This window comes from Boleophthalmus pectinirostris, unplaced genomic scaffold (assembly GCF_026225935.1).
Source record: "Boleophthalmus pectinirostris isolate CB_2022bp ecotype Guang Dong unplaced genomic scaffold, ASM2622593v1 HiC_scaffold_8, whole genome shotgun sequence".
Taxonomy (NCBI): domain Eukaryota; kingdom Metazoa; phylum Chordata; class Actinopteri; order Gobiiformes; family Gobiidae; genus Boleophthalmus; species Boleophthalmus pectinirostris.
The window spans coordinates 14,662,516-14,682,671 of record NW_026571515.1 but is presented as its reverse complement, the minus strand read 5'-3'; the positions used below and the strand labels follow the sequence as shown (position 1 = coordinate 14,682,671).

At 41.7% G+C, this 20,156-nt stretch overlaps 2 protein-coding genes and 1 long non-coding RNA gene across 6 annotated transcripts in view; 2 read left to right on the top strand and 1 right to left on the bottom strand.

Moving 5' to 3' along the window:
* Positions 1–3,603: 3,603 nt before the first annotated feature.
* On the top strand, positions 3,604–10,090 carry LOC110174747 (vesicular inhibitory amino acid transporter-like). The gene is made up of 2 exons (XM_020940850.2): positions 3,604–4,155; positions 8,536–10,090. The coding sequence occupies exons 1-2, from the start codon at positions 3,769–3,771 to the stop codon at positions 9,721–9,723; spliced, it is 1,575 nt and encodes a 524-aa protein (XP_020796509.1). The 5' UTR covers positions 3,604–3,768; the 3' UTR covers positions 9,724–10,090.
* On the bottom strand, positions 9,276–17,933 carry LOC129412317 (uncharacterized). The gene is made up of 4 exons (XR_008633656.1): positions 17,867–17,933; positions 15,321–15,435; positions 14,803–14,990; positions 9,276–9,719 (listed from the first exon to the last, which is right to left on the bottom strand). It is a non-coding gene; the product is annotated as an uncharacterized LOC129412317 (long non-coding RNA).
* The window catches only part of bpifcl (BPI fold containing family C, like), an 18,550-nt gene continuing 16,299 nt past the window's right edge, over positions 17,906–20,156 (top strand). The window contains exons 1-3 of one of the 4 annotated variants that reach the window (XM_055165691.1): positions 17,906–18,062; positions 19,458–19,579; positions 19,675–19,949. In XM_055165691.1, coding sequence (XP_055021666.1) covers positions 17,958–18,062; positions 19,458–19,579; positions 19,675–19,949 — 502 coding nt within the window. In that variant the 5' untranslated portion in view covers positions 17,906–17,957. Of the gene's footprint in view, positions 18,063–18,241; positions 18,274–19,457; positions 19,580–19,674; positions 19,950–20,156 lie in introns of those variants that run through there. The other 3 variants (XM_055165692.1, XM_020940820.2, XM_055165693.1) reach the window with 3 other exon arrangements.

The window sequence follows — 20,156 nt, the reverse complement described above, 5'->3', positions numbered from 1 at the left end:
TATTATTTTATTTTATAATGATTTTTTTTGTAAGGAACCCCACTAAACCAGGACTAAACCAGGTATAAACCAGGACTAAACCAGGACTAAACCAGGTCTAAACCAGGAATAAACCAGGTCTAAACTAAGCCTAAACCAGAACAAAACCAGTACTAAACCAGATCTAAACCACAACTAAATCAGGACTAAACCGGGACTAAACCAGAACTAAACCAGGACTAAACCAGAACTAACACAGAACGAAATCAGGACTAAACCAGAACTACACCAGATCTAAATCAGGACTAAACCAGGACTAAACCAGATCTAAACCAGAACTAAACCAGAACTAAACCAGATCTAAATCAGGACTAAACCAGAACTAAACTTGGTCTAAACCAGATCTGAACCAGAACTAAATCAGGACTAAACCAGAACTAAACTTGGTCTAAACCAGATCTAAACCAGAACTAAACCAGGACTAAACCAGGTCTAAATCAGGACTGCTTTAATATTTTTAAAGGCCCCGTTCTGTAAAAATATTAAAATGGCCCATTATCTCTTTATTCAATCTTTCCAAATATGGTCATAAAGGCCTATTTTTCCTTCCGCTGTCTTAATCAAACACTAGAGAAATTACAGAAATGTTGTGGTGCGTCTGAATCGCGGCCTGTGACGTTTCTGACCGTCGTAGTGATTCGACGGAAACCGTCCCGGGATCGCGGCGCACGCACAGGTTTAATTTTATCCTCCGCCCGCGGACACACAAAGTGAAAGCGCACATTTCCGCTCGGCCTGCGCCTCCGCAGCTGCTGTGTGCGTACGCGCGCGCGTGCAGCAGGCCTTGTTGTGAGCGCGTGCGTGTGCGCGTGGCGCATCTGGGTAGCGTGAGGATGTGCGCGCGCGGGAGGAGGTGGGCGGCTCGAGCAAGGACGGAGGCTCCTCGAGGCGCCCGCGGATCCCTCCCCCCACGTGCGCGCGCGCGCACACCCCGGGCTCGAGCTAATGTCACACGCACGCGCACATCCAAACAGCGGCACGCGATGAGCGCTCGCGGACAGTCCAGAGATCTGAATACTGAAGAGAGAAGGAGCGTTTGACTTTTCACAAATTATGAAAAAAAAAAAAAAAAAAAAAATGAAAAAAAAAAAAAACTAAGCCGGCAACACTGCACTTTAAATACAAGCGTTATGGATGCAAGCAATGATTTTGGAACCTAAAATTTAATGCAAAAACAATAACTGGGCAATGTTTGATCTGACAGAAAAGCGTAAAGGTTGAGAGCTGAGAATTTAAATTGACATGTTAAATGGGTCTAACCGATTTGAGACTCAATTTGAACAACTTTAAATAAAAATAACTATGGTTCTAATTAAACTTGCATTTGTTGTAGGCCTATGTTTATTCGATATTTGTAATGTTTTATGCCTGTATCTTTTAAGTCCTTGTAGATTTTTATAATAAATCAAACCCATAAACACAGAACATTCAGCTGGATCTCTGTGGATGTTCCCTCGTGTTCCCTCCGTCTGCTCGGTTGCCGTGGAAACCGTTTTGGGTGTAAAAAAGTACAAAGAAACGGATTAACTCTGCCTTTAACGCGCGCGTGCAGCCGAGCACAGACGTCACGTGCGGCTGTGTGCGCGCGTGCAGGACCGAGATAGGCACGAGCTCATTTCCCGCGCGACAGGCCCTTCACGAGGCGCGCGTGAGGGGCGTAATCTCTGATAGTCGCCATGGAGACGGTAATTGGACAGGCCGCGAGCGAGTTTAGAGGAAAAGGGTTTATCCACAGAGAAAGACCGCGTCAAGTGTCCTGTAAATGAAATAAAGCCTAATAAATATAGAGTTTTTTGTTTTATAGGCACTAGAACAGTACAGGTTATAAAAATAAAAAAGGAGCAAACACAGAATGTACGGTTAATTTACCAGAGAGGAACCCCAATACACAAACACGGTTGTGAGGCAAACGCAGCTTTGTCTTGTCTAGACTCTGGACTCTTAACTCGGTCAATAAACAAATTAAATAGACAGACATGTTCTTGGTCTATAGTTGACCCCGTTCAGAAAAACAGGAACAACAATAGACTGACCAAGATCTTATAGACCAGAGAGCTCGTGGTTGCTCGCTGATCCGGGACCTGACAGACCGTCTCGGGCTTCGGTCCATCAGTCAGAGCCCCTCCGACCCGCCGCTTTAAGATAAATAAGAATTAATAAAATAAACATATTTTATCATTTTACCTCATGCCTCCTAATACAAGCTGTATCGCTTTTATTTGTATGTTATTTTTTAGGTGTCTTTTTTTAAATAAATTTTTTGTAAGGCAACCTCACTAAACCAGAACTAAACCAGGATTAAACAGAACTAAACCAGAACTAAACCAGAACTAAACCAGGACTAAACCAGAACTAAACCAGAACTAAAACAGGACTAAACCAGGTCTAAACCTGGACTAAACCAGGTCTAAACCAGGTCTAAACCTGGACTAAACCAGGTCTAAACCTGGACTAAACCTGGACTAAACCAGAACTAAACCTGGACTAAACCAGGTCTAGACCAGAAATAAACCAGGTCTAAACCAGATCAGAACGAAGCCAGGTCTAAACCTAGACTAAACCAGGTCTAAAATAGAACTAAATCAGGTCTAAATCAGGTCTAAACCAGGACTAAGATAGGTCTAAACCAAGACTAAACCAGATCTAAACCAGAACTAAATCAGGTCTAAACCAAGACTAAACTAGGTCTAAACCGGGTATAAACCAGAACTAAAGCAGAACTAAATCAGGTCTAAATCAGGTCTAAACCAGGACTAAACCAGGTCTAAACTAGGTCTAAACAAGAACTAAATCAGGTCTAAAGCAGGTCTAAACCAGGTCTAAACTAGAACTAAACCAGTCTAAACCAGGTCTAAATCAGAAATCAACCAGGTCTAAACCAGGACTGAGCCAGGTCTAAACCAGGTCTAAACTAAGACTAAACGGCTTTAGTGGTTTACTGTTTTGTTTTTGTTTTTTTTATAACGAAATACAATTCATATTTTGCAGATTTGAGTTCAGCATTTTGGCCTCCACAATATTTTCTGTTTCTCATGGCCCCATAGAGAAAAATAAATAAATAAATAAATGCCCACCCCTGCAGTAAATGAACCATTAACTGAACATTTCGACCCATTAACTGAACCTTCACTTCGGACTTTCCTCAGGTCTTAAATTCCCGGGCGGACAGCGGAGTGACGGGGCGGACCGCGGTGACATTTCCGAGGCGCTGCGCAGGTGAAGCCCTTTTCCCCCTCGCGCTCTCCCTTCTCCCGTCACGTGCCTCCGTCTTTTTCTGTGGCACTGATCGGGAGCGCGCTTCTTCCCTACTGCCCCTCTCCTCCAGGCGCGTGCACGTCTCCCCTCCCGCGCGCGCTCCTGTCGTCGATGCAGAAATTCCATCGCTCGCGCTGTCACCGACGGAAAATAGCGGCCAGTGGAGGAAATATGGACTTTTCGTATTTTTAGCGGACAAAAAACGCATTTAGGAGGTTGTATTTTTTGTTTTTTTTTTGTACGAATTCGAGGCTGAGGAGCGGTTGGAGGATTAACATGGAAGAGACAAGCAAGAAAAGCGGGTGAGAATTGGATTTTTTTTTCTGGAGAGGCCTACCAAGGTGGTTCGAACGTCGACGCGCAGGGAGGCAGCGATGACTTCTGTTTGGCATTTTTAGAAATATTACGAAACGAAAACGACGTATTTTCACACTTTTATCGCCAATTCCATTCGCTTACACGCAAGAGGACAAAATGGCACACCTAATCCGCCACAAAATCACCAACAAAATCACCAACACTGTCCACACGGTCTCCAACAAGTCGCAGGCCAAGGTCAGCGGAGTGTTCGCCCGGTTGGGGTTCCAGGCGGCCACCGACGAAGAGGGGCTGGGTTTTGCGGAGTGCGACGACCTGGACTATGACTACCGACAGGGAATGCAGATGGACGTGATGCAGCGGGAGGACTCGGGGCACACGGAGGACGGCGGCGGGGAGGACGGGGACATAGACGGGGACAGTCACTACCAGCGCGACGGTACCGGACCACGGGGTGCGCTCAAGAGCACCGGGTCTCTGGAGGAGGTCAAGCCCAAGATAACGTCGTGGGAGGCGGGATGGAACGTCACCAATGCTATCCAGGTATGAAGCTGTCAATCAAAGTCAATGCAGGGGGAGGGATTTGCGCGCGTAATGGGAAATGTGGGATTATGCTGTGCGTAAATGCTATGCGTAACTGTGTTCCGCTTGCATTAAAACACCATCCACGCCATCCAAGTGATAGGAAGTTCATTCTGGCAGTAGTAAATGGATTTGGAAAACACAGGTGAACAAGGACTATTATCCATGTACCAACATTTAGCTTAAATTGTGCGTAAATGCTGTGCGTAATTGTGTTCCGCTTGCATTAAAACATCATCCACGCCATCCAAGTGATAGGAAGTCAATTCGGGCAGTAGTAAAGGGATATGAAAACCATACGTGATGAACAAGGATTATTATCCGTGTCCCAACATTTAGTTTATATTGTGCGTAAATGCTATGCGTAATTGTGTGCCGTTTGCATTAAAACATCATCAGCGCTATCCAAGTGACAGGAAGTGCATTTTGGCAGTAACAGAGGGATCTGGAAAGCATAGGTGATGAACAAGGACTATTATCCGTGTACCAACATTTAGTTTATATTGTGCGTAAATTCTGTGCGTAATTGTGTTCCGTTTGCATTAAAACACCACCAACGCCATCCAAATGACAGGAAGTCCATTCTGGAAGTAGTAGAGAGATTTGGAAAGCACAGGTGATGAAAAATGGTTATTATGCGTGTACAAACGTTTAATTTATATTGTGCGAAAATGGTGTGGGTAATTGTGTTCCGTTTGCATTAAAACATCATCAACGCCATCCAAGTAATAGGAAGTCCATTTTGGCAGTAGTAAATGGATTTGGAAGGCCTTGGTGATGAACAAATCCGATTTGGAAGGCATAGGTGATGAACAAATCCGTGTGACAACATTTAGTTTATATTGTGCATAAATTCTGTGCGTAATTGTGTTCCGCTTGCATTAAAACACTATCAACCGCCATCCAAATAATAGGAAGTCCATTCTGGAAGTAGCAGAGGGATTTTGAAAGCATAGGTAATGGGTAATGGTTATTATCCATGTACAAACGTTTAATTTATATTGTGCGTAAATGTTGTGCGAAATTGTGTTCCGTTTGCATTAGAACACCATCAACGCCATCCAAGTAACAGGAAGTCCATTTTGGCAGTAGTAAAGGGATCTGGAAAGCATAGGTGAACATAGACTTCTATCCGTATGCCAACATTTAGTTTATATTGTTCGTAAATTCTGTGCGTAATTGTGTTCCGTTTACATTAAAACACAATCAACGCCATCCAAGAGATAGGAAGTCCATTCTGGAAGGAGTAGAAAGATTTGGAAGACATAGGTGATGAACAACTACTATTATCCGTGTACCAACGTTTAGTTTATATTGTGCGTAAAATGTGCGTAAGTCTTTTGCCATTTTTGCCATTGCAGTGCCAAGAAAGCTGTCCTTTGTCTTGGTTAACCCATATTTCAGCCCTAGCCATCCAAGGCCTTATACTTAACCTTAGCCTACACTGTGGACCGCTCCTCGCTGCGCTTTCTGAGTCGCGGCGCTGTCTCTTGCCTGGATCCGGGCCTTGACGTTAATACCCTACGCTGTGGAGTCAGCAGGTCACGTGGCATTGACGGCCCACCTGTCACAGACGTCAGCGCGCGCGAGATTCACTCCGGGCCCGAGGCTACAGAAAGAGAAAAAGTCACCTTCACATTTTACGCACGGGGTTTTAACGTCATATATAGACCAGATTTTAAATGTACGAAATAATTGATCAAGCGTAATAGCCTACATTTTATGGCATTTCTTATTTAAAACGTTTAAACCACAGAAGCAGTCACATGGGGCCTAGATGTTTCTATTTACCCGGGATAGTCCCAGTTTTGAGCCCTGTGTCCCCTGTCCCAGCGGATTTATCCAAAACGAATTAATTTGTAATTTGTCCAAGAAAATTATACAAGAAATATCCCTGGTGTTCCTATTTTTGACCAATCTGATCCCTGCCAAAAGTAAAGAGAAGCATAGATTGTAATTTGTTTAGATAAAATACAAAAAAAAATCTTCTTAAAAACGACCAAAACACGAAGAAAATGTGACTATACTGGCTCACATATTCGTCATGAATGGTCTCTGCGTAACAATTTTCTTTAATTACGCACTCGTTTCACAGTTTTATTATTACAAACCACTAAAAAAACAGAGATGTCCCAGTTTTTTTTTTTTTTGAAACTCTGGTCACCTAAATAGGGCTTATGTAAGCGCACACACCCGATACAATGGGCCTAAGAAATCCGCTGCGTAAAACAATGTCACTTTTGAAAAGTAGTCTGTAACCCAAAATCTATTCACAATATATACAGATATTTTTGGTTCAGTTGCTTAACTTTAATCAATTTCTGTTTGTTGTCACCGTGCGTAAACCGTGCGTTCCTCCACCCTTACGTTTAAATTAATCAAAGCTCAATAGTTGTACAAATAGAAATTAATTCAATGCATTACATTTTCAATCGTGTTTAAGTCTTGATTAAAAAGCGAGCACTTTATTGACTATTGTAACGTAAAATATCGCTAGTCTTTATACATAGAATGGTCTAAATAGTCTAAATTAACACGCTTTATGTTTGTTTGCTTATAGATTTATATATCGTTTTTTATTTCTTCTTTTATTGGCCATTGTGTATCCTAAAGCTCGTTGCCTCATAGTGAATCATCCTTATGTAATCCAGCCTATTTTGTTCCAACCAGAGCCAAAGAACTGCACGTATTACAAAAAAAAAAAAAAAAAAACAATATTTACGCACGCATTTAATTTAAAACACATTTTTAGATTAATTTTGAATGGGTAAAAACACCATCTACGTTACGATAATAAAAAAAAAAAACATCAAATATTTCATCACGTACGCGAACTATGCCACTACAAAGGCCTTAAACGTTTGCACTATCTTAAAACAAATGTATTTTCGGCTCTTTTCACGCCGTAATTGCGAATCTTAAATCAACGCATTTAAATTCAAATTAAATTCAAATCTTTTTATCGCGACGTAGCAGAGCCAGGGCCGCGCGCTGATAGCCCCGGGGCGCACGTGATACGCCGCGATCCACGCACACACCGAGGTGCACGCACGCGCCACAGTTCCACGCACACACCAAGTTCCACGCATCCATGTTTGCTCTTTTTTTAATCGATACCAAGCGGTTTAATCCGGTCAAACGTGTGTCGCTCTGTCGTCGAAGCTCTGATGCGCGTTCTGTGTCGGGAGCGCGCGCACGAGGCCTGGACGCGTCAATAAAATAAAATGGCGCAAGGAGGAGGAGGAGGAGGAGAGAAGAGGAAGAGGAAGAGGAGGAGAGAAGAGGAAGAGGAGGAAGAGGAGGAGGAGGAGAGGGGCTTCACGGAGACCAGGGCGCACGCAGCTCACGACTGTCACCGTTTTAGAGCGAAATGGAAGTGGATTTGTTGTTGCGTAAGAAGGAGAGAAGGAGACAAGGTGATAAGGAAAGGAAAGGAGGATTAAGGAGGTATAGGAAGGGGGAAGGGAGGAGGGTGGAGGATGGAGGATGTTCACGCTCAGGCAAAAGCAAATAAGACAGATCAAATTAAAGTAAGAGGCAGCAGAAAATTATGTTATTTATCATTTTAGCTGCAAAATCTCGGCAAGTCCAGTTGTTTTGGTAAATTTATCTTTTCCCTGGACATTTCAAGATTGGTTTCAGTTAATATCATAACACTTATTTTAATTTTTATTAATAGTCAAACATTTTGTAAGGAAGGAGCAGTGTCCCTTTTGTCCTTCAGGCACTGTCCAGTTTACCAGCGTGATTTTAAATGTGAATGTGGGCAGAGTCAGTGGCTCCTGGTTTAGTCCTAGTTTAGACCTGGTTTAGATCTGGCTTAGATCAAGTCTAGGCCTGGTTTAGAACTGGTTTAGGCTAGATTTAGACCTTGTATAAACCCAGTTTAGACCCACTTTGGATTTAGTTTAGACCCGGTTTAGGCCAGGTTTAGACCTAGTTTGGACCTGATTTGGACCTGGTTTAGGCCTGGTGTACACTTAGTTTAGACCTATTTTGGACCTGGTTTGGACCTGGTTTAGACCTGGACCTATTTTGACCTGGTTTAGAACTTTAGAACAGTTTATTGGACGTGTTAAAAGCCTGAACAAACACTAATTTAATTTAACATGAAACCTGTAGTAACTGAACCAAGGGGCCTCCAGTCGTGAGGACAATGTACCAAACTGCGTCGTCTCATTTTTTTCTTGGGGAAAACACTTGGCTCACCTGTCGTAGTTGCATGTGGTGTCTGAGTGCTGGTCGGAGGGGCTAATAGCGCAGATTCCAAGTGCAAATTATCATATTATTAATTTAAAAACAGTAAAACACAGTCTCACCGTCTCCCCTCTGTTCCTCCAGGGCATGTTCGTGCTGGGCCTGCCCTACGCCATCCTCCACGGGGGCTACCTGGGCCTGTTCCTCATCATCTTCGCGGCGGTGGTCTGCTGCTACACGGGCAAGATCCTGATCGCCTGCCTGTACGAGGAGAACGAGGACGGCATCAAGGTGCGCGTGCGGGACTCTTACGTGGACATCGCCAACGCGTGCTGCACCCCTCGCTTCCCCACGCTGGGCGGCCATGTTGTCAACGTGGCCCAGCTCATCGAACTGGTCATGACCTGCATCCTCTACGTGGTGGTGAGCGGAAACCTCATGTACAACAGTTTTCCGGGGTTCCCTGTGTCTCAGAAGGCCTGGTCGGTCGTAGCCACAGCCGCCCTGCTCCCGTGCGCTTTCCTCAAGAACCTCAAAGCGGTCTCCAAGTTCAGCCTCCTCTGCACCCTGGCCCATTTCGTCATCAACATCCTGGTCATCGCATACTGCCTGTCCCGTGCGCGAGAGTGGGCCTGGGAGAAGGTCAAGTTCTACATCGACGTCAAGAAGTTCCCCATCTCCATCGGGATCATCGTCTTCAGCTACACCTCGCAGATCTTCTTGCCGTCGCTGGAGGGGAACATGCAGAGACCCAGCGAGTTCCACTGCATGATGGACTGGACCCACATCGCCGCTTGCGTCCTGAAAGGTCTGTTCGCGTTGGTGGCGTACCTGACGTGGGCCGACGCCACCAAAGAAGTCATCACGGACAACCTCCCGTACTCCATCCGCGCGGTGGTCAATCTCTTTCTGGTAGCTAAAGCGTTGTTGTCTTACCCGTTGCCGTTTTTTGCCGCTGTTGAAGTCCTGGAGAAATCGCTGTTCCAGGACGGAGGCAGGGCCCTGTTTCCGGACTGCTACGGCCCCAATGGGCAGCTCAAAACCTGGGGACTCGGACTGAGAGTGGCCCTGGTGGTCTTCACTTTACTCATGGCTGTTTTCGTTCCACACTTCGCCCTCCTGATGGGGCTGACCGGGAGCTTGACCGGAGCGGGGTTGGCCTTCCTTCTCCCCAGCCTCTTCCACCTCAAGCTGCAGTGGAGGAACCTCCTCTGGCACCACGTTTTCTTCGATGTCGCCATCTTTTTCGTGGGCGGGATCTGCGCAATCTCCGGACTCATTCACTCCATCGAAGGGCTGATCGAGGCGTTCAAGTACGATCTTCCAGACTAAAAAAAAATATCCAAATAATCAAAATATCATCATCAGATATCATCAAGAGGAAATATTTGTGTGAATTGTACATCTTTTTATTTTGCCTTCGTGATAATGTGCAATAATGAACTCTAAAAATCATAGTATCGTAGTACAAAGTATTTGCTGGGGAAGTGCATGAGGCTGTGGCTTTGTGCGCGTGTGTACAGTGTGTGTAGTGTTTTCTCTGGAGATAAAAGTCTGTGTTAAACATGTCCGAGGAGACATGAAGCTGAAAGAGCCACTGGAGGTTCTCTGTCCGCACAGGGCTCAGGCCGCAGCACTGACAGCAGCTACGGCAACATGGAAGGGACACGTGAAATCTAACTATGCACCAGTTCTAAGCACAACACTGTGTCTCAAAGTGGCCAAATGTAACATACAACACTACACCTAATCATTCGTGCAGGATATACGTTATTAGGTTCTAAGAGGTTTAAGGGTTTGTTTTCATACCTGACAGTTTCGCAGTCTTACTCAGAGTCACGTGATGTTGCTGTGACGTGTCGCTCAGCTGATTAAAACAGGTTTTGGCGCTCACTTTCTACTGGTGGAGGCAGGACGACAGCGCCATCTGCAGTCCAATGAGGCTCATTTGGTATTCCGATTGGCATTATGTTATTAGGTTCTTTTTTGAGACCAAGAGTTTGTTTTCATACCTGACAGTTTCGACTGCTCACTAGCGGTCTTCCTCAGAATGGTCATGTGATGTTGCTGTGATGTGTCCAGTCAGCTGATTTAAACGGGATGAAGCAAACATTGGCACAGAGGAAAAAAAAACACCGTCGCTGAATTAAAGAGGCAATCGAAATATAGAAAACGTGTCCCTGGGACTATAAACCGGGATGAGGGGCTTTTTTACTCTCACACACCTGGGATACTGTCCTGAGGAAGTCAGACTCCAGATGGCGCTGTCGTCCTGCCTCCACTGGTATGAAGACAGCACCAAAAATTTTAAACTTTAAATCAGCTGAGCGACACTTCACAGCAACATTATGTGACTTTGAGGAAGACCTCGAAACTGTCAAGTATGAAAACAAACTCTTGGTCTGAAAAAAGAACCTAATAACACAGCACCATCTGCCATCCAACTTCCTCAGGACAGTATCCCAGGTGTGTGAAAGTAAAAAAGCCCCCTCCTCCCAGTTTATCATCCTGTGGGCACATTTTCCATATTCCGATGACCTCTTTAAACCAGAGATGATGTTTGTCGTCCTCTGTCCCAATGAGTTTTGCTTCAGGGAGCAGTCCAAACTGTCAGGTATGAAAACAAACTCTTGGTCTGAAAAAAGAACCTAATAACATAAATTATCGGAGGAACAAATTTACCTCATTGGATCATTCATGCAGGTTGTTTTGGATGTTTTTCTGTCAGATGTCCTTCCTGACGCAACCAACAACATTATGAGAAAACCAGAAACCAGAAATGTGTCTAATGTGAGCTCTTGGGCTGAAATGTTGCATGGCATTTATGTTCTTCTGGTAAGATGTGGTGCCCCAAAATCATGTTTCCAGATTGTCTTTTGAAGGAACGAACAGCAAGTTTACCACACAGAAAAGAGTACTTTAAAAAGTATATGCAGTTGTCATATGAAACTAAAATATGTGGAAGGTAAAGTATACATGTTGTAAGTCGAAAGGGCATTATTTTAGAGCTTTAACAATGGAAACGTTTGAAAACATGCGATGACTTCCGGTGTAGTTCCCGACACTGGGTTCACCGACCGACTAAGATAAAAATGTGATCAGCAGTAAAATGAAGACTGCATACGTATGTGCTCTTTGGCATCATCTTGAATTTGGCGCCTCAATGCGAAGTTGTAATTGCATATTTCCAAACGTCTTCCTGGTTTGTGACATACATTACCGGTCAAATGTTTTAGAACACCAAATTTTTAACTTTTTACTGTTGACCAAAAACGTATTCTAAACTTTTGATTCATGAAAGTGTCCATCTTCGGCAGATATAACAGCTGAACACACTCGTGGCTCATTCTATTTACAATAGAAATCAAATATTCTTCAGCAAGTTCTTCCCAAGTCTGTTGCAGAAGTTTCCATAAATGTGTGGCACTTGTTGGTTGCTTCACTCTTCTGTCCAGTTCATCCCAAACCAGCTCGATGTCATTCGTTCATTCGTTTTTCAAAATAAAACCAAAATAAGAAAATGAAAAAAATAACAACTTTCTTCATTATTTATCTCCAATCCAAAATGAAAAAAAAAAAAAAAAAAAAAAAAAAAAAAAAGATAATGATTTGTGTTTTCACTTTTCGATTTTGTGTTTAAATGAATAATGGAAAAAACGGATAAAGGCCGTTTCAGTTTCCATGACTTAAACTGTGATGCCGGACTTTTGCGTCGCATACGGACTGAACCAGGACTGAACCAGGACTAAAACAGGGCTAAAATGGGACTGAACCAGGAATGAACCAGGACTAAAACAGGACTGAACCAGGAATGAACCAGGACTAAAATAGGACTGAACCAGGACTAAAACAGGACTGAACCAGGAATGAACCAGGACTAAACCGTTTTCAGTCCCGGTCTCAATCCCAGTCTGGTCCCGGTCTGGTCCCGGTCTCAGTCCCGGTCTTGTCTCGGTCTCAGTCCTGGTCCTGTTCTCGGTCTCAATCCTGGTCTCAGTTCTGGTCCTGTTCCCGGTCTCAGGCCTGGTCTCAATCATGGCCTGGTCCTGGTCTGGTCCCGGCCTCAGTCCTGGTCTCAGTCCTGGTCCTGGACCCGGTCTGGTCTGGTCTGAGTCTGGTCCCAGTCTGGTCTCGGTCTCAGTCCCGATCTCAGTCATGGCCTGATCCTGGTCTGGTCCCAGCCTCAGTCCTGGTCTCAGTCCCAGTCTGGTTCCGGTCTGGTCGGACCTGGTTCAGTCCTGGTTCAGTCCTGGTTCAGTCCGGCATCACAGTTTAAGTCACGGAAACAAGAAACAGTCGTTATCCATTTTTTTCCAATTTTCATTCAAACACAAAATTGAAAACTAAAAATACGAATCATTATCCATTTTTTCATTGTGATTTTGAAGACAAATAACGAAGAAAATTGTAGTTTTTTCCCGTTTTCTTATTTTTGGTTTTATTTTGAAAAACAAATGAACTAATGACACACAGATTCTGAACGACTGAGGGATTCTACACGCATCTATAAGTAGTGTCTTGCTCTTGGACACAATGGCGTTAAGCGATCACACCACAAACTCTACACCTACCCTCAAACTTCACTGTCACAATCAAACCGGATGCCCTCCCGTCGCTGCAGCGTGAGCCCTGTGCGCCTCTTTACAGATCTCTTTATTTTGTGTCTCATCTTGGTCCTGTTGAGTTTCCGTGTTTCAAGTGTTTCAGATGTTTCAGGTGTTGGATGAACTTTTGCAGTGAAGCAGTGGGTCCTTCTTGTGTTTTTATGATGAAAACAGTTTGTCTGATAATATACTCCTCCTCTTGAAGTTGTTCAATGTGATTTCAATGGATCTAAATCATGGTGTGTGAGAAAAAGACTATTTGTTGAATTAAGAGAAACGTAAATAAATCAAATATTTTATGGCCAGTGATTCAAATGTGTTTCTTGCGGCTTCTGTGACTTTTGGGGCTTTAAATGTGCATTATGTAACTTTTCTGATGGAGGAGCTGCCACTTTCTCGTCTCTGTGTGTTTTTATTTTGCAGGAATGTTCCACAAATTTAACTTTTCTATCGCGTTTAAAACAAGTAGGTCATAAAGAAAACAATTAATGTTATATAGACATTCAATCTGTGTGTCATTCGTTCATTCGTTTTTCAATCTAAAACCAAAAATAAGAAAATGAAAAAACTGTTTTCTTTTTTATTTGTCTCCAAAATCAAAATGAAAAAACAGATAATGATTTGATTTTTGTTTTATTTTGTGTTTAAATGAAAAATGGGAAAAAAAAAACAAAAAAACGATAACGACCATTTCCCGTTTTCATGACTTAAACTGTGATGCCGGACTGAACCAGGACTGAACCTGGACTAAACCTGGACTAAACCAGGTCCGGGACCAGACCGGAACCAGACCGGGACTGAGACCGGGACTGATCGGGACCAGACCAGAACTGAGACCAGGACTGAGAGCAGGGGCTGAGACTGGGACCAGACCAGGACTGAGACCGGCAGTGATCGTGACCAGAACAGAACTGAGACCAGGACTGAGACCGGGACTGCGACCAGGATCAGGCTGGGACTGAGAGAATGACTGTGGCCGGAACAGGACCAGGACCAGCACGTGCTTGAAAACGGGACTGAGACCAGGACTGAGACTGGAACCAGAGCAGGACTGAAAACAGTTTAGTCCTGGTTTAGTCTTGTTTTAGTCCTGGTTTAGTCCTGGTTCAGTTCAGCATCACAGTTTAAGTCTCGGAAACGGGAAACAGCCGTTTTCCGTTTTTTCCATTTTTCATTTAAACACAAAATCGAAAACTGAAAAAAACTTATCATTATCTGTTTTGTTTTTTTCATTGTTATCCTGATTTAGCTAAACAACACACAGAGGTGGTTTATTTTTACACTTTATTTTAGTTAATTTAAATAAAACTGGTTCAAACTGGTTTTCTTTTGTTACTGTTGTTATTACTATAACTTGGCTTTCAAGATAAAATGTCGGTTTCTGATCTCTGATTTTATAAAATACATTTCCCCAAAAAATGCGACTTGTAGTCCGGTGTGACTTATATATATATATTTTTTTATTCTTCATTGCGCATTTTTTGGCTGGTGCGACTTATATGCCAGAAAATACGGTAATAGTATCAATGGAAGTTGAATCTAAATACGGACATTGTGGATCATTTGATGCAGGTTTTATGTCTCTATCATCATTAGTTTCTGAGATGTGGCAAAAGTGTAATTTCTTTGGGACTTCAAGGACCTTGATTAAACAATAGGTCCTGAATTGTAACAAATGTAGGGCTTAAAACACATTATGTAACTTGAAATTAACAAATTAATTAGAACTTAAAGACCTGAAACTGTGAAAAGTAAAATCTTTAATACAGGTATGATTATATTATCAGATGTGTGCACTGTAACCTACTTGTCTAAGCAGGAACTCCCAGACTTCCTTCACCCCGGACACTTCCTCCAGGGTTGTGTGAACAGAGCTCACCAGAAGTCGTCATCGCATCTTTCCAAACGTCATCCTGGTTTGTGACGTAAACATGTTTCAATCTCCACTGTAACCAGCAGAGGGCGCAAGACACCGAAGACTCCAAATGAAAAGGCCTGTCATTACAAAAGTGTAAAAAACTGTTTTTGCTTGCTTTTTTTGGTTCAGTCTCACTTCCCTTTTTCTTTAAATTTTCTTTTAACGGCAGACGTGACATGAGAACAACAGACATATGTAAATGTAAAATATTTTAATAGAATGTGTGAGTCCTGAAGGAGGAACCATGTACGCACACGCACACACACACACGCACACACACACACACACACACACACACACACACACACAGACACACACACACACTACTGTATTAGAGCAAAGGACAAGATCCGCTTTCTAGAGATTTTAACAAAGATACAAACACAAACACACACAAATGTACAAACATGAACTGTTGTTGTACGGCCTGATCATGAACGCTCGGGCAGAGAGTCCGTCACTTCCTCAACTCCATGTAGATCTTCTTCAGGCCACATCACAAGGCCAAGTTACAGGTCAGATCTGTGGAGAAATGGGCCTGATCACAATCTATTTGAAAGTTAAATGGGGGTTTGAGTTGATACGGTCCAAGTTAATTTGGCTCCTCCCCACCCACCACTTCAAACTCCCGCGAGAGAAGACCAGTTTGAACCAGTTTTGTACATAAATTCATTTTAAATCATCTAAAACAAGCACAATCAGAGACAGCAACCTGGTCCCCATGAGGCATCAGTGGGGGCAGTTCATCACCACAGAAGCAGCTTATGAGGAGCCCAGTCCATATTACATGATTGTTATATCCACAATGTAATGTGTGTATCTGTACAGGCCCATGAACATTTGTGTGATATTGGCCACACATGAGAATGTCTGTGTTTACTAGTGTGTAACAAAATGTAATTTTTCATGAGTTGTGTATATGTTAGTTGTGTGACTGTAGATCAGTGTGTTGTGTATCACCAGAAAAAGAAGAAATGGAAATTATTTTCATTCCAATTAGAATTTTAACGGCATACACTGAAAGAGAAAATAAGTGTTATAATTAGTGATTATCTCAAAAACTATTAATATTTTACTATACAAATGCATAGAATTATAAATAGATAATATTTTTTCTGAGATTTTGAGACCACTCCCGTTGCTCGAGCTAGATCCTTCGCGGAGTTATGACCAAAAACACATATTTGACCTTGGTTACCTCGACCTTCAAGTGACCTAGACCGGTTTCAACCTGTAAAATCCAGTGTACTCCTTTATAATGACGTGACCTTTCAATTGACCCGTGTGACCTCGGATCATCACCAAATTTTTTTTTTTGCAGCATCAGGCACGGGGGCTTGACGCACGTACCAAATTTGGTGACAATCGGTCCATAAATGGCCGAATTATCGCGGGTGGACAGACACACATACACACACACAGGGTGAATACAAAACCTGGTCAACCCTTCATGGACCAGGTAACAATATCTCGGTAAGTTAAAATTACTTAAATCACGAACATTTTACTTTATATGAGTAGATTCAACTTAAAAAAAATTATATACCAATGGAATACGTGTCTTAATTTAAGTAACATAAGTAACATTTTGTTTCTTATTTTAAGTGCAAAAAGTATTAGATAATTTTACTTGTCAAGTGAAATTTACTCTAATCATGATAAAACTTAATTCAAGTCATCTTAACTTGACTAGATTTAGTTTTTTCCATTGAAGTGTTATCTGTTTACTCTCAAAATGTTAATATAACTCTTGATTTTGGGTTTGGAACTTTGGTGCTGTGTTACTAAATTCACATTTCCAAAAAATTTTAAATTAACCCTAGCACAGATTGGACTCATATAAACCCTGAGAAAAATGTTAAAATCGATTCTGTGAAAGTCAATTTTAACACTTCACTTTTTGTGTGTATATGATTTTGCGGTCCTTTTGAGAAATAAAAACGCCTGTAAATGAATAAATACAAGATATATTTGCGTTAAGATATAGAACGTTACTTTATGTCAGATTAGTTTAAAATACGAGAATACAAAGAAGCTGTTGACTGATGTAAGTTTTAGCACATTTTTACCACAAAAAAGCAAGTGTGAGGTTTCAGCTTCCTGTTTGTCTGTGCCATTTTAAGGACTTTCCCCTTTTCTAAAGATGTAATATTTTGTTGATTTTTACGGATTCCTACAGCAACAGGGCTTTTTGACAATCCTTAAGTGTTAGGTTATTTGTTATGAGTTGAATAAACTGTTTATAGACCTGGTTTAGACTTGATTTAGCCTTGGTTTAGATCTGGGTTAGAAGTAACCTGGTATAGACCTGGTTTAGACCTAGTTTAGACCTGATTTAGAACTGGTTTAGGCTGGGTTTAGGTCCTAGTTTAGACCTGGTTTAGACCTGGTTTAGCCTTAGTTTAGACAGAGTTTAGTCTTAATTTAGACCATAATAGGCTTAGTTTAGTCCTAGTTTAGACCTTGTCTAGACTTGGTTTAGACCTGGTTTAGATCTGGTTTAGTCCTAGTTTAGACCTGGTTTAGAGGTACTTTAGTCCTATGTTATTAGGTTCTTTTTTTCAGACCTAGAGTGTTATTTCATACCTGACAGTTTCGACTGCTCACTAGCGTCTTCCTCAGAGTGGTCACGTGATAACATAGAATATTGGAAGACCAAATGAATCTCATTGGACTAGTTTAGTCGTAGTTTAGTCCAAGTTTAGATCTGGTTTAGACCTGGTTTAGTCCTAGTTTATAACTGGTTTAGATTAGACCTGGCTTATTGGATCTATTTTGACCTGGTTTAGAACTTTATAACAGTTTATTAGGCGTGGTTACTAAACCCTGAATAACATTTATTTAAATAAAAATGAAACTCCACACGTAGTAACTGAACCAAGGAGCCTCCGGTTGTGAGGTTAATGCACCAAACACTACACCGTCTCATTTTGCCGCGTGGCTTTTCAAATACCTTCAAAAACGCGCCATCAGACATTGTTCCTTCTCTTTTCTCACTTCAGACCACGCTCTCGGGTAAGTTTCATTTTTGACTAAACCAGGAAATGGCCCTGCCCAGAACAAAAGCGTCGGGAGTCCGCACGCACGAGGACACACGAGTCCGCACGCACTGGGATGAGACGCGCGTGCAGACGAGCGGGGGACGCACGGTGAGTTTAATGCGCTGTAAAACTTTGACTTTTACAATATGCATCTTTATTTTCATGTCTATGTGCAGGTTTTGTACAGCAGATGAGACAGAAGTGACTAAAGACATTGTTAAATAAAGTTTTAACTACGAAGCTATTTTGCAAAACTCTTCTTGTTACCTTAATTTTTTGTAATTCAGATTATTACGGAGCAGTGGTGGAACGTAAAGAGGTAAAAGTAGTAAATAACTGTGCTTAAGTTGGCATTTTAGGTATTCTGTATCTGCTTAAGTAGATTTTACAGTGGATGCTTTTTACTTCACTACATGTTTTGACTGGACTGAAAAGTAAAAGTATTTTCTGTTATAGTTTGAGACCCGTTCCAAAGGCTAAAGGTTTTACTGCATTTCTAACACGTTCATACTCAAGTTTGAGCAAAGAAAAATATTCAAATAAAACAATTAGGGGGGGAAAAATATGAATTCAGTTGTTTCTGTTGAACAGAATTCAGCACTATTCTAAATCACTACATTGTAAGATTTATCTGCTGAAATACTTTTACTTTTTACTCTTTAAATACTTTTTTTAATGGATGTTCTTCGTGGAGACAAGCAGGCCACATCATCAGGCCAAGTTACAGGTCAGATCTGTGGAGAAATGGGCCAGATCACAGTAAGAATACACGGCAAAAACTGGAGGGTTGTTTATATCACAAAAAGTGTTATTTTAAATGTTTGAAAGTTAATTCTGGGTTCGAGTTGGGGTTATTTCCCAGAGCTGATATGGTGATGGTTAAGTTAACCGTATGGATATGGTTAAGTTAATTTAACTTCCACTAGTGTTAATTTAACTTCCTTTAGTGTTAATTTAACTTCCACTAGTGTTAATTTAACTTCTCCTAGTGTTAATTTAACTCACACTAGTGTTAATTTTAATTCTTGTAGTGTTAATTCAACTTCCGTTAGTGTGAAATTAACTAAAATAAAGTGTAAAAATAAAATACCTCAGCATAACTCTACATAGTGTTATCCGTTTACTCTCAAAACTCTTGATTTCGGGGTTAAACAGGAAGTTTGGTCCAGTGTTACTTAATTAACATTTCCAAAAATGTTAAATTAACTCTAGAACAGATTGGACTCATATAAACTGTTAGAAAATGTTAAAACTGATTCTGTGAGAGTAAATTTTAACACTCCACTTTTTGCTGTGTACGCGGTATTTTTGAGAAGTAAAAACACTGTTAAATAAATAAATACAAGATATATTTACGATGGCATTACCATGGAAACAAGCAAATGGCGCAACTACATTTGAAGCTTTATCACATCTCAGAATCTGCTGAAATACTTTTACTTTTTACTCTTTAAGTCCGTGTTTAATTAGAATTTTAGATAACATTATTGTCCTCCCCTCCAGACTCTCTGTAAAAATGCTGTCTGCTATCTCCTTCGTGTTGTGGTCACTCGCTCTGGTCTCATGTGTCCGTGGAGAAAACCCGGCGGTCCAGCTGGCTCTGACCGACAAAGGACTCCAGACCGGTGAGAAAAGTCTAGAGTCTGAAGTTTTTCTGTTTTTGAGTCATGTTTTTTTTAAAGATTTAAATGCTCACATCTGCTCTATGTTCAAACACCAGATTACACCTTTTACATAAACACAATCTGATGCTCATACATGATGTCAAACTTGTCGTGTCTGTCTGGGTCCTTTTTGTGGAACAGCACAACAGTAAACAAAGCATCGAGATGGATGTAGACGAAGACAGACATTCTGTGTTGGCAACGATTCCCGAGATCGAGCATTTAAAGCCGGAACAAAGAGAATGTTTGGTGAATGTTATCAAGGGAAAGATGTTATCGCCCGTTATTCTACGGGATTTGATGCATTACATACGTCACGACCAAACAGCAGGTTGGTTTCACTTTGTGGAACGGTCTGAACTACCTCAGCCAAAAAACAAAATCTAGCCAAGTTAAGATGACTTGAATTAAGAAAGTTTTATCATAATTTGAGTAAATTTCACTTGACAAGTAAAATTATCTGCCATTGGAAGAAGATGTCTAAGACTTATAATATAATATAATATGATGAAATACATCTTGCTACACTTAAAGGGCC

Bases quoted from the DNA above. Each gene is read 5' to 3' on its own strand.
- LOC110174747 (XM_020940850.2), top strand. From the start codon at position 3,769: ATGGCACACCTAATCCGCCACAAAATCACCAACAAAATCACCAACACT. The intron at 4,156-8,535 runs GTATGAAGCTGT...CTGTTCCTCCAG, and splicing joins ACGTCACCAATGCTATCCAG to GGCATGTTCGTGCTGGGCCT.